Source organism: Diuraphis noxia, unplaced genomic scaffold (genome assembly GCF_037042655.1).
Source record: "Diuraphis noxia isolate RWA-SAM2 unplaced genomic scaffold, SU_Dnox_SAM2 contig0001, whole genome shotgun sequence".
NCBI classification, from domain to species: Eukaryota; Metazoa; Arthropoda; class Insecta; order Hemiptera; family Aphididae; genus Diuraphis; species Diuraphis noxia.
In genome coordinates, this window is record NW_028301711.1 from 73403299 (window position 1) to 73419397 (window position 16099).

Below are 16099 nucleotides of genomic sequence, written 5' to 3' on the forward strand. Positions count from 1 at the left end.
TTTTATTTATTTTTATTTTTTATTTTTATAGTTTTTATATTATTTATTAATTAATTAATTTTTATTTTTTATATATATTTTATTGCAAGTAATTTTGAAGTTGAAAAATCATAAAATTTTTTGTGTTTATAACTAAGAATTAAAAATATACGCTAAGTTTTCCATAAATTTTCCTTCAAATAGCTATAGAAAAAACTCGAAGCGTCATTATAGGAAAAATTTTAAGTGCGTTTGAATTTTAAATTTTTTCGAAATAGCGTAACGATAACGATATTATATCCTCAAACGATTTTAAACATTTGTTATTATTCAAAAAGTATAAGTCGTAGATACTTGAAAATTTTACCAGTTATTTAGCTTGGCATTTTTTTTACATGATTTAAATTTCAAAATATTTTGAGGTATTTATAGACAACTGAAATTTTCAATTCTTCTAAAAAATTTTTTTTGAAGTGTTAATAAAATTTTTTTGGCCCTATCAAAATACTTGAAAATTTAATACAAAGTTCCTCATAAGTTATTCATATAGTGATTAAAAAATTACAAAAATACATAGGAACGATTTTTTTTTTATTAGCATTTGAAGTTCAAATTTTGAATAAATACATAAAAATTACGGCAATGTTCAAATTATCTTAGATCGAGATTCATAAAAGTTTTTCTTTTTATACCTAAGATTTGAAAATTGTATACAAGGCTCCTAAAATATTTTTACAATAGCAGTTGAAAAATAAAATTTAAAAATTTAAATACGTAAAAATTACGAAAATTCGCAAATTATTTTAAGCTAGAAATTTATACAAAATTTTCTTTTTAAATTAAAGATTTGAAAATTTTTAATTATCTATAATATATCCTAGACTGACAAGTCATCTCCGTTCAGAATCGTTTTTCGTATACAATGTACCTATCATTGCATTCAAATCTAACCTACCCTAGTCAGAGGTCCACCCCACCACCTAATGTACAGCAGAGCGACATCCACTTACCCGTTTTTTTTTATTTGAAAATTAAATACCTATGATAATATTAGTTCAATAGGCCGCAGGGGTCTATTATAACCAGTTAATATTTTTGAAGGACCATATTTGTAATCTGGAAATTGTTCACGGGCTATTAAAATCATTGACGTTGCTAAAAATAATGAAAAAATAATAAACATTACAACTCTAAAACGTGTAATATTATCGGGTTTCACTTTTTTTCTTGTTTGCGCGAGCTGGAAAAAAATTATTGGTGATTTGGTAACTTTTACAGTAGGGTTATAGGTAAATTGTTTGAAGAGAAATTATTCGATTTTATCGTTTTGTGATAATAATAAAACTGTGATAAGATTTTTCAACAATGTGATACAATATTGTTGATAATAAAATGATTAGTTTATTTCTCTATAAATGTCAATAGACTATTATTTCTCGTCTAAATAGCTTGAAAAGTTAAAATGTAAAAAGTTCCTGTAACTGGTAACTTTTATTTATATTTTTAAAAATTAAAAACTTTAAAAATACATTAATACGTCATTAATTTGCGAAAAATTCTTAAATGTTTTTGAAGATAAATCCTGAAAGTTTTTGTTAAAACCATGACAATTTGCTAATTATCTAATTATTTCATATTTGTAACTTAAAAATTAAAATTAAATTTTTATATTTATATTTATACCTAATAATTCTTGAAAATGTATATCTGTTTTTATGAGTTTGTCTTACAACATTCCAAAAACATTTAAATTACAAAACTAATAGGTAATAGGTACTTTATACATATATAGTTCAAATGTTGATGAAATAGTACATTTATACAAAAAAATAAAAATTTTAGTAATTTCGTTGTAATAAAAATAAATAGGTATCAATAATGGGGCATTGCAATGTTTTACTACAAAATGTTTATATTATTTTCTCTTCGCGAAGTCGTTTTTAAAATATTTATTCTAACTGTTGATAGTTAATACAATAAACCAGTTTACATCGTCTACCATTGTGTGTATTGATTTATAAGTTAATAATCAATAAGTAATAACAATAATTTATGGTATAATTTGCTAATTTTTGACAAGAATTATTTCAATAGACCATTCTATAAGAAATATAAATTAATATATTGGCAGATAATATAAATAAATTAAAAAATATCCTTAGAAATTGAGCCACTTTATTAACTTATAATTGTTTTTCGTAAGTATGCAATGATTGAATTCAAATTTTGCATATCCATTAGAGTCATTTATTCAATCACCAATGTCTAATACCTATATCAAATTTCATAGTTCTATATTCTATTTCATTTTATCTTCCCCTTAACCATTGTGATTTTTACATGCCAAAATAAAACAATCAATTATGTTTATTATTTTTATTTTTTAATACCTATTCACTTAAATAAAGTTATTTTCGGTCAAGACTTCTATCATTGCAGCCACCTTCTATATTTATGTATTATGTGGTAAAATACGTACTATTGTTTCATGGCTGCTTTTTCGTAGTAATCATGTGATGTTATGTAAGAATTGTACATGTACAATCCCGAATAAGTTTTAGTTCACTGTGGTAGGACAATAGTACATGCAATGCATACAGGAACAGCACTGCAACAAAAATAGCATTATAAGTAGGGCTTAATTTCAATTGAAAAAAAATGTCACATAATCCTTCTGATACTTCTACGCTGTTATGAGTTATTACCATACATCTACACAATTGCCAACTTCTTCCTCACCTTCACATTCAATAAATAACTACAGTTGAAGTTGCAGGGACTCTTAACAATTTAGAATTATCGAGTTTTGATTTGCCAAGAGGTTTGAAATATTGAGAAGGCAAGCAAATAAATTTGAATCACCAAGAGTTGTGAAAAATATAAAGTAGGTACCAGTACATAAGTTGTACTTAAAGCGCGGATTTGTATTTAACTGCATATTTTTTCATTTTCATAATTTTGGATTTTTGTAAATAATCTTTCTGAATCATACTAATTTGAATTATTCAACAAAATTATTATTTATATATTTTTGAAAATTTTAGCATAATTACAATATTTCAAAATACAATTTTAAATTTATAGCAAAGATGATATTTCAATAAAAATAATGTGAAAAAATTGGTTTTTAACTTTGGAGCAATCATACATCACCAACTATCACAAATAAAATTGAGAATATAATATAGATTTAAAACTTTAGAAGAGTTCTTTTCAATAAATTAAAAGAAAAAATGTACGATATTCCTAGTCTTAAGTTTTAAAGGGGCGACTTTAAAAACAAAATTATCGATATTTTTTTTAAAAACAATGGACTAAAATAAATGAACAATAAATTTACCAATCCTAGCAAAATATATTGAGCTCATCAAAGTATACACCTACAACTTCTAAGTATTTTTTCGGTACGTTTTTTATTGTTATAATTTTTAAATTTAGGTACCTATCTCGTCAAGACAAAAATATGTAAATAAATAATTTATTATAATAATAAACCTAGTATTTAAGTTTTATTATAATATTGCTAAATCGTTGCTTTTGGTTTCAACCATATTTTTTTTTCGTTTTCTCATTATATACTAACACAAGACACCCAGATACCCTGCTTATATACCACTCATTAATTACTAACGTGCGATTGTGATCATTATCATCATTTCAGTATGGCATGGTTCCCAACCTCTCCTATTCTATGCCACCCTTTAAAGATTTTCGAAAATCTCGCGCCCCCTCCTATAAATTGTAAAGAATCGATCACCTTTTTTGGTGTACTTTACATATTGACTATCTATATTCTATACAATATTCGGAATAAGACAAGAATTATTAAACAGATAACGTGACATAAAACGATTAAGTAACCCTCTGCGGCCAAACATTTATAGTCTTTATCGGTTATCCGTTATTGATACTCGATTAACAGATAAAGATTTCCGGTCAAATATTTTTTTCTCTAAGTTTTAAAATAAAAATTGTACTTCGTAATAACTGCTCGCCACAGCAATGTGTACACGCCCCCCCAGTTTGGCGGCTAGTGCAATATGGTGATTGGCAACTTCACGTATACAAAAAATAAATAGTGGAACGTGGAACCTTACGCAAAAAAATTGCCATAGTCAAATAGTCTATGAGATCAACTGCAGCTTTGTTTTTTTCTTCAGAGTCGTCAGAATCTTCGTCATCTTCAGCATCATAGTCTTCCTCTGCTACCTGTTTTTTTTCCTCTTCTTTTTTCTTTCGACGTTGTATTGTAGCCTCCGCGGTTTGACGATACATCGCCATATTTTTTCGATACTCGATGACGCGCGTTCTTAAATCGCTTGGTGGGCTTTCAGTAGTTGTCCGCGGATGACGTTCACATCCACACCCGTTGTTGACATCAATCACCATACTCGTTTGATTTGAAATAACGGTATTAGCAGTAGTAGCAACGACAGGGGTTACTATGGGGACTACATTCGTCCTCACCGGATGAAAATTCTTAACATTTACTTCTGGTAAGTCAATTATTGACCATAATTCGTTGTTTTCTGTATTTGTATCCGTACTATTTTCATCATCCAAAGTCTTAAAATTCATTAAAATTTTCAAGTGATAATACATAATATAATATTGTTCTAGGTCTACGTATAAAATTACCTGCTTACAACAATAATTACAAATACAATTATTTAAATTCAACAAACAACTCAACCTTATACTAACCTACCTACTTAACGTGTTACTTGTATACATAATTAGAAAATATAGTGTATATAGTGTTAATACAAGTGACTTAAAGTGACCTACCGTCACAAACAGTAATGTAGGCACAATAAGAAAAAAATATAATTTTTACATAATACGAAAATTATAATTTATGATGTTATAAAGTTGTGTACGTTTTACCTTTTTGGTACCTTTTTGATGGCAGATTAAAGATATACTATTTTTTTTATCTTATATTCAAACGACTGCGAACAGTTTTTAGAGTGATAATATTATGTATTTGAATTTTTCATATTGTTGTATACAAACGATAAATATATCTATATTGAATACGTTACCATAGTTTACGGAGCCAATATTCTACGGTAAATAATTGCTTATATACGATTGTGAATGTATATATTTCACCGTCGTAACAAAAGCCGAATTTAGTAGGTAATGAAATTATTCCTAATCATTTCTTTATTCAGCAAAATTGTGCTCCCGCCGCAGACACTATTTTAATTAAATTATATAAATTGGTAGGTACAATGTTTCTATATTATTTTTACTAAGCTAAATTGTTTTCTTATAGTTTATGTAAACATATAGCTCCTAAACATAACAAAAGGTAATTAACCTAAAATCAATTACAATTTAAAATGTATAATACATTCCTCGCTCCGCTCAGAATCTAATACTACAATGGAAACATTCAAACATCGATGACTACAGTGTGTATTGTAATTCTAAAAATTCTAAGACAATTATATTAAAATACTAAAATATATAAAGAGGAATACAGTTTTATTGATACATTACGTCGTTATTTTCATAGCCTCCTCCTCCGCTTCCGATAAGCCACATAGATGGAGCACATCTCGTTGTTAACGCTACGCAGAAATTTCTATACAATATTATTTTAACGGTATTAATATTATTGTGATGATGATAGTAGTGTATGGTAATATCTTACGTATTGTTCATTAATATTCTAAAGTATAACGATAAAACTAGCCAATCAATAATGAATATGGCCCAAATAACAATTGACAAAGCTATCAATTTTCTTGATCCCTATGGTCAAATTGAATAAGTATAGATTAGTTGAGGTAATAGTGCCTACTATTTACTACAATCTATATCTAGCTATAGGTACCAATAAGTTTTAATATTCAATCATTTTATGTACCACCTGCCTAACATTACAATAGTATCATATTAATGTAATATAATTTTGTAACTATACTAAAAAATTGTTGAAGTTTTAGAATTTGAATCATTTATTAGAAGTGTATTCAAAAACATTAAACGAAAACTTGTACATTCTAATTCATTCAATGATAGTAGATATAATACTTCATCTATTTTCTATTATCTTTTCCGACTATGATTTATATTATTTTTTTATTTTTAAGTCTGATTATTAGTCCACTATTATAGTTATTAACACATTATAATGATACAACAATATTATAACTTACTGAATTAGCTCCTGCAATTGCCATGGCCCAAGTAAGTAGTAACAAGAATATGGTTACCAAAACAATAGGATTCTCTTAATGATGTAAAAACGAATTTATAATTAGTACTGAATATTAAACAATAATGATATAAATATGTGAAAAATATAAATCTACCAACCTGAAATCATACTTGATAACTCAGATGCATTCAACATAACTATCAACAATGTCAAAATCTAGAATAGATAATTTATCTATTTTAAGTGGAAAAATGATTACATTTAATTAATAAAAAAACAAATTTAATATTGTGTATTCAATTCTTATAAAATTGATATTAGATATTACAAATTATTACAATGTCTTCACACATGAGATAGTATAATAAATATTTAGCAAAAAATTATGAGAGGTTAAAACAGACTTATATATAGTCAAACGTCACAGTTGAAGTTTGTAATTGGTCTAAAAGTCCCAAAAGTAAAGTTATTTAAGTTAAAAACTTAGAATGTAGTAATAATTATTTAAAGAATTTATTAAATTTTTTGAGAGATAAATATTATTTATGTACCTATATAATGGCATAAGTTTAGAATGAAAGTGTACAATATTATGTAGGTGCAAATATCTATCAACACACATAGCTACAGTTTTTAAATAGAAATTGCCAAATGGGCATAAATGGTACCTAAATTTAACTTTAAAAAAAAAAGTGGCAAAGTGGATATTGCTCTGCTGTACAGTAGGTTAAAAATGGGTTACTGTAATGGATGGAATTAAATTTGAATCCAATGATATCATATTATTGTATACGAAAAATGATTCTGAGCGGAGATGGTTTATCTGTCTAGGATATATTATAGATTATTATTGATTATTATTAATTATTATCAATACTTATTAAAATATTTTACTTTTTAGTAGACATTTTTTACTTTTTTTTTTTTTTGATTAATATAAACAAACTTATAAGGAATCTTGAATTAAATTTTCAAATCTTAGATTTAAAAATAAAATGTTTTATGAATTTCTAGCTTAAAATGATTTGTGAATTTTCGTGATTTTTGCGTTTTTTGTCAAAATTCAAACTTTGAATCCTTATAAAAAAAAAATTGTAATTATGAATTTATTTTATTTTTCAACCGTTATTGTGACAATATGCCTTGTATTAAATTTTCAAGCTTTTCTACCCAATATATTAATTTTTATCGATATTAATTTTAACAAAAACTAATAATAATCGAAAATTTCATATGACTATAAATAGTTCAACTTAAGTCGATTTTTTTTGAAAATTGTATGGTGGATAGAAAATACTTATAATTCGGTAACAATTTCATGTATCGATTGTCATTTGTTTTAAAGTTACATCAAACACCAAAATCGATTTTGTCAAAAATTGATTGTGTGTAAAAATTCCCGTTTTTCCCTTAATTTCTAGTTTGTTTATCCTGATTATTTAGAAAAATATTAAGAATTTTTTACTTTTGACCCAACTAGATTTATTTTCTGATTGAACGAGATACTGAAGTCGAAAATCGAAGCACTTTTACTGCCCCAAACGCGATGACAGACACAAAAAAAAAATACAAAAAAAACACACATTATTGTAAAATCAATACAACATTCCTCGCTCCGCTCAGAATCTAAAATTAAGTAAAATATTGTAAACTAAAAAGATACAAATCGCTTACTGTAAAAATTCCTGTTAGAATTGCCACTCCAAATTCTAATGTGAAAGACTGAACACATAAAAAATTATAATTATAAAATGTCATTTTGGTTTTCTGTTGTAAAATTACGTTAACGAAATAATAGTTAAAATAAATTGTGATGTGTGCCTAAAGTTTTTATTATAATATTACTAAGTATCGTCACTACGGTGACTGGTTCATAAAAATCACGAATTATGTTGTAATTACGATGATATCTAAATAACAATTTTATCAATGAACCAAATGATAAATGTCGTTTCACAGAGGTCTGTTGCCTGTGGCAATGGCTGACGAATTTTTGGGTCCCCGGACGTGATGAAGTGGTTTTTACGCGCATAATATTGTACGTTAAGCTCATTGCCATCATACTACGTTAGTGCACTATATATCCACGATTTTCAGTGCCTATAATATTATAATAGATATTTGCGAGGATTTTTACACGTTCAAAGTCATCGTGACACACGGCCGTAATAATAAAAATGATATGTTTACAGGTTTTCATTGCTACAGTCAACGAGCCGCGGTCGACTTATGACATTATTATTATTATTATTATTGTGCCCGTACTCACCTATAAATGTACAAGCATAACAATTATTTGTGTCTGACCGCCTGTGTATGTTTGTATGTCTATTATTAAATCGTGACCTACCATAATAATATTGTACTATTGTAACTAAATATATAAAAATATATTATTATGTATTGTACATGGGTATACCTATATCAATATAAGTGAGCAATAATTTCACCAATTTAATGAACTGATATTTTAGACTATATTCTGGAATTGTATTATTTTATTGATTGTTATTTACTCGTAATGAAATGTCGAAATCTTACACAAATACAAATCACTTTAAATAACGTAATATTTTGATTGCACTAGATTTCTCTTTTTAAATTATGTATCCCCCTTTTATTTTATGCTCACCGAACACTATTGTCTTTTTAAGAAATTGATTTAATTATACATTATACTAGACAACAAATTGTCTGCCTATTGTAATGTTTAACCTCTACAAAATATTATTCGAAAATACAAGAAATATTTCAACTATTTTAAAAGTAAAATTCTTAAAACCCAAACAACAATAACAATGTAAATAATATTAAGTTTTATACCAATAATAATAATATATAATCCATATTAATCCTACTTTCTTAAAATTATCTGTCTTAAAATCATCCAAGATTAAATAATATGCCCGATCTCACACGTGTTGTATAACACGAACTGAATCAATAATATGCTGATATATATTTTGTATTACATTTTTTTTTTTTGTTATTTCCATATTTATTTTGTTGTATTCATTTAACTGTTAAGGGATTAATAGATTATTATATCTATGAATCTCATCATCATCAGTCAAAGTATTTTATTGTATAAAATAAAATAATATGTACAATATTATCTACAATACTCAAAAATCAAAATCGTGTATATAAATAAATTATTACAGTTGAAGAAAAAATTGGAAATATTTTAATGTCTATTATTTAATGTTTTCGTATACAAACTTACACAATTTAACAATATGTAAAATTTTCTATGGTCTATGCATATAGAAATGATTATTTCCTGAAATATTTTATTACAAATTCGAGTGGTTTCAATTGTTTGCAATTCGTACAATCGTACTACCTATTTGTTTTAATTCAACGACCTTTCACCGAAATTAAATAATTATTTTATGCTCAACGTGTAGTCTACTAGTTACTGTTCGTAGTAAGTATCAAATCTAATGAGTTTTTAATTCGTAATTATGGTAGTGTACTTTAAGTATCCGAACTCTAAAGCAGTACACTTCCTATTTCCTTATCCAACTCATCGGAGAAATTATATCAACCTGGCTACTTTCTGAACGGGTAGACCATGAAAAGTATGTGTAATGATTTAAATTTGTTAACTAATAAAATGTAAAATCAGTTAAAACAGTTAGATGATAAAAATGTAACTACAAAGTATGGTCGTTAATAAATGTTATGGGTGTAAACATATAATTGCCGTTTACATAATAATTGTGCTTAAAACCAGAAATGTGATCAACAACAATATAATCATAAATAACTAAAAAGTATACATTTATATACTTATGTTATGGTGTATTAAAGTGGTACTCTGCACGTGGCCACGTTAACAAAGTTTATTGTAAATCATGTTTTTGAGTAAACAGGTAGGCAATAACTTTGTAAATAAACTGTAGACTACAATGGGCATAGACTTAAGTGCAACTATGTGGTTACTTAGAGGGCAAATCCCCTAAAATATTTAAATGCTATCCCCCTCAATATATACACCTATTAGATAATAATATAGCCACAACAAAAAAGTTTTCTTCAAATTGACTTAAATTAGCTGAGAAAGTACACACTTCAAGGCTGTTTCTTAAATTTGCCTTTCTATCTTTCACATTGAATGAGATTTGGTCAATATAATTTTAAAACTATATAATTCATTGAAAATGTTGGAAATATAATAGATATGATTAAAAACATATATTAAAATTTGTATTAAAATAAAATGTATTGATTGAAATGCATATAATATAACCTATATAGGACATTATATAAGACGTGTTAAAACACAAATTTAATATAAATTTATAGGTATTTTATAACAATAATTAAGTCACACCTATAACTATGGGTATTAATAGTAATATAATAATATTGATGTAAGTAGCCAAGTAGGTATACCTATCCTTTATCCCGTTACATAAGTATGCGAAATTTAGCAGTCGAGTTTGAGAAATATAATATATAATAATAATAAAACTGTTAAAACCTTAAGATTTCTCCGAAATTTTTACGAACCGGCTCTGGTAGACATTTCTATGAGAAATTGTCAGGAATTTATTTCCACAATAAACGTAATAATAATGTGAAATACAGACAGATATAGCCGATCACACGCACATGTTTGCGAGTGCGTAGTGGACACTTAAATGTTATATTATTGTTACGTAATGGCATTTATATCAGATCAAACGAATACGTATAAAATAAAGCTGTGGACATTAAGTTTATATACAAAGTAATCTATTTAACGGATTACGCTTAATTACTTATTTTGAATGCAAATTTAATGTTTTTATACAATTTTGACTATAGCTATTCAAAGTAGGTAGTTATAAACTAGGTAATGTAAATATCAACTACTATTAACTGCTAAAACACGGCAAGAGGTACTTTATTGAAGTTGTAAATTTTAAAGGCTATTATTAGTAATAAAAAACACAATGTTTTTCAATATCTGTGATTTTCAAAAGTCGCCTCATTCTGAGCATGAAACATTAAAGCTACCCATAGGCTGTCGTTGAAAAATTCAAATTATTATCAGTACTTATACCAGTTATACCTAGTAAAAATGTATTTATTTTTTTTTAAATGTTAATAGTGTTGTCCATTATTACTAATAATCATATATAACTATAATATAAGTAATAAGTATATTTCTATTTTTGACAAAAAAAAAACTATTTTTCTGGTTTTCCAAAATTCCAAAATCTTCATAGAAAAATAAATATGTATATATCCAGTTGGAGGCATCGCGGAAATAATGTTATATCGCAGTTTCCGCAGTGCCATTGGTTCAAAAATAAAAAATAAATGGATTATGCCATATCCTATAGATAATATTTTTATATAGACTCATAACAATTTATGCTTGTGTATAGTTTTTGACAAAACAAAACGATTCGCGCAGTGACATCGAAAGTGAAACTTTTTACCGTACCTTCTCCCGTTTTTTTCTCCGCGAGCATACCTACACTGCAGCTAGTAATATAATATACAATATATACCTTATATAAAATATATTTTATAAATCTACCTAATATATCATGTATATATATATTATATTATATTATAATTTATAATATAATATATATATATTATATTATATTATAATTTATAATATATATATATATATATATTATATTATAATTTATAATTTATAATATATCACCCGATATTGGGCATGTGACACAGTACGGTCCATCCGGCATCCATTTATATGTATAATGTATATGCACCGAATTATCCGAATTTAATCGATCTAGAGATAATATTGTATTATTGTTATTATTATTGCTCTTATTCTTTCTGTTTCCATTATGTACCTACGGTCCATTTACGTCGAGTAATTATTCATTTTAATATGTAGAACCTACGTCGAATCAAACGGATTACAGAATGACATTAGATTATTTTTACTTTTTTTTTTTAGCGTGTTGGTCCTTTAATCCGAGTACGAATTGTATGCAGAACATTCCGATTACGAATTTCCATCGTCAGCGGTGCGAAGGCAATACGTACGTCACAGCAACATCGGAGAGATTCTAAATAGTGACAACGGCCAAAGACACGGCATGTCACCGCAGTGGTTAGAAATCCAAAATATTCGGATGATAATTGGCAAAATTAGCATCACCGTTTTCCGTTAAGACGTTGCAATAATAGCTTCTCTCTAGTCTCTACCTATCTATTACCGATATATACCGTATTAATCTGGTATTGACTAAATAAAATTAAAATAAACTGTAAAATGAGGTTTTTGTGCTGTTTTACGGAATGCGTGACTATTTATTTATTCAAACGCATAACCTTACGTGGAGGTCGGAGAACAAAATCAGTGGCATCTAGCCATGAATTTAGACGTGGTAATAATAAATTGGATAATAAAAAAACCGGACTGCAGGATACAAGCATATCGGGTTGGACACTGATCTTCCTTGGACTCGCTCATAACCACGAGATAGGGTATACTATAATAATTGAAACATTGAAAGCTGCACTGTTACTAATCATCAAATAATAATTCGAATGCTTAAATATATTGAAAACATTGAATTAAATCGAATTGTGAAATTGGTAACATAGGTGTAGGTAATAATAATATTACACACTTCATGATATAGCGTTGTATGGTGTAACAACTAATAACTTACTATAATAGGTAACAAGACGTCTTATTAAGCAATATGATGAACTAAGTGTATTTTATTCATGTAGGTGAATAATAATATATTTACAATATGAACATGAATATTATAATTTACTTAGTATAATTTTAAAATACTACTTTTCAAATAAAAAAATTCAAATTATAATCCTATAAATTTAAGAAATATTTAATTTTGCAAAAGTTATTTCAATGATAAATAAATTCTAGATTTTAAATTGGGTATTAAGTAATAAAATTACTACCTATAAATATTGATTTTGTTTACTTTTTATATTTTAAATAGTTTGGCATGTTTCGAAATCACATTTAATAATGCATACTACCTATATTGAATTATAAAATCATAAACAAATATATTATACATAATATATCCAATAATATTATTAAGTATTTTTAGTTTTTAAATGCAAATTTTATGAAATTATTGTTTGTAGAAATAACCTTTTAAAATATTTGAATATTTTTACATAGTGTTGAGTATTTTAATAACGCAATATCATAATCAATATATCTACGATAATGTGTGGTACCTACAGACGTTCATTGACCAACGTACACTGCAATAGCCAATGATGGACTGGCTATTTTTGGTCCAGGATCCAAAAAATTAGAGGCCCATATTTTTTTTTTCAAACCTATTAAAATTAGGAAAGAGTTATACATTACAATGAGTTATAAGAGTCAAGTTTAAGAAAGGGCCTGAAAATGGTAATCGGAGTCTAATCGGAGAATAACGAATGGGAGTCCTAGGTGCTACTTGGAATGTAGCCCCCTGGGCCAGTCCACCCTTAACTGAACAACTTCTTAAACCATATCATAAACTGTGTCATACTAAGTTTAAATTGAATAATTTGGGATTAAAATAAAACTTTCTATAGTCTATAATTAGAAAGAATTATAAAATATAATCTGTATTAATTAAAAAATACCGTTTTTCCAAAATTCTAAAACACTCGATGAACATCTTGTAGAATATACTTAAACTATTTGTTAAGTATTTGTAAGCTTTGTTAAGCTATTTGTTAATTAGTAAAACTAACTAATTTTTAGAAAAATAAATACTACGCTTATAACTCTTCTAAAATGTTTAACTACTTTAAACTGTTTTTTAAAAAAATATAATAACTAATACCAGATTATGTGAAATAATTTAAAACATATTTTGAGCAGTAGGTATACATTTATGACTTTATAGCCATGTATTATACGTTAGCATTGATTTTAAATAATTCTATGGTATTTATAATTAATGACGTTAGTAGTACGCATAACAATAGTTTAAAGACGGAGACAAAATATGCCAATATAGAGTATATGACGTTCTCTTTAAACATAACCGTTTTACGATACTAAACACTAAACAGTAATACCTCGAAATATTCACGCAGGCAAAATAATCTGCTTACCTGTTATAAGTTATAACTTATAATATAATAACCTTACTATTGTGAAATCGTGGCGTAGTACAGCTATACATTGTTTTATCGACACCATGTTAAATTTCGTAGGCACTCGTGTTAGTTAATTGTCTATACGATTGGAATCTCAGTTGCTGAAATACGTAGGTATTTAACTAATGAAAAACATAAATTTAAAATTTTTAATTTAATTTATTCTATAAAAAGCGGTCAATATTGATTTACCAAACGCAATACGTAATTCATCATCTCTTCAAGGGTACTAACATTTTTTTCACACGCCTATACGAATAAGCTTTAAGTTAATTACAGTAATTTATGATGTGTATATAATATGACAATAATTATTAATATAATAAAAATTAGTTTGACTAACAATTATTACTAATATGCTTAAAAAGAAACTGGGTAACACAACTTAGTGACGAAATATACAATCAAAACATAGGTACCTACTACAAAGTAGAGTGGCTTTCTCAGGTTTTAATTTATTTTGAAGCTATGAATATTTCCATTAAACACTATTATTACAATTATTATAATTAATATTATTTAGTGAATATCACATTTTTAAAATGTATCAATATTCTTAAGTGATATAAATACAACATGGCTCAAGGTAAATATAAATCCATAAGTACAGACATTTCAATCATTTTTCTTTGGCGTATAAAATTAAAAACCTAATATAGGTACACAACTATACGTGTTAAGTTTTCAAGTTTTTCGATAAAGCATTCAAAATATGTGTATTAACATTTATAAAAAGCGGGTAAGTCGTGGATGTCACTCTGCTGTACAGAAGGTTACTATAATGGATGGGATTAAATTTGAATGCAATGATGGGTATCATCGTATACGAAAAACGATTCTGAACGGAGATGATTTGTCAGTCTAGGATATATTATATTTAAATATTGTCATATTATATTCTATTTTGAAACAAATATTTGATTTTTCAATTAAAACGCATTTTGCATATGGCATGTTTAATCAATTAGTGTAGTTATCATAATTCATAATACCTTATATTATCATAGATATACATATACCTGGTTTGAGGACAAATCGTTGTCATAACGCGATTTCATAAAAATTTAAAACTCAAACGCTCGAAACATTTTTCCTATAATGACGCTTCCAATTTTCTCTATAGCTATTTGAAGCAAAACTTATGGAAAACTAAGTGTTGAATTTTATAACCTTAGATAAAAATACAAACAATATTATGAATTTTGAACTACAAAATAATTCGCAAATATTCATGGTTTTAACGGATTTTTGTCAATATTTGAAATTCAAATGCTTGTAAAAATTTAATTTGCATTTCCGGTGGACATTTTTTTGTGATAAAGATTGAAAAACTTATAAGGAATCTTATATTAAATTTTTAAATCTTAGTTTAAAAAAGAAAATTTTTTATTAATTTCTAGCTTAAAATAATTTACGAACTTTCGTGATTTTTACATATGTTGTCAAAATTAAAATTTGAATGCATGTAAAAAAAAATGTGGCTATATATTTCTTTTATTTTTCAACTGCTATTGCAAAACTATCTTATGAGCCTTGTATTAAATTCTCAAATCTTAGAATTAAAAACAAAAACTTTTATGAATTTCGATCTAAGATAATTTGAACATTGCCGTAATTTTTATGTATTTAGTCAAAATTTGAACTGTAAATGCTTATAAAAAAATTTGTGACTATATATTTCTTTTATTTTTCAAATACTATTGTAAAAATATTTTAGGAGCCTTGTATTAAATTTTCAAATCTTAGGTATAAAAGGAAAATTTTTTATGAATTTCTAGGATAAAATAATTTACGAATTTTTGTGATTTTTACATATGTTGTCAAAAT

At 26.3% G+C, this 16099-nt stretch overlaps 1 protein-coding gene across 1 annotated transcript; it reads right to left on the bottom strand.

Annotated features, from left to right (window-relative positions):
• Positions 1-2498: 2498 nt before the first annotated feature.
• LOC107169562 (uncharacterized) lies at positions 2499-7909 on the bottom strand. The gene is made up of 7 exons (XM_089230030.1): positions 7826-7909; positions 6322-6367; positions 6150-6223; positions 5642-5742; positions 5488-5572; positions 4077-4545; positions 2499-2587 (listed from the first exon to the last, which is right to left on the bottom strand). The coding sequence occupies exons 1-7, from the start codon at positions 7907-7909 to the stop codon at positions 2499-2501; spliced, it is 948 nt and encodes a 315-aa protein (XP_089086156.1).
• Between the last annotated feature and the right edge of the window lie 8190 nt (positions 7910-16099).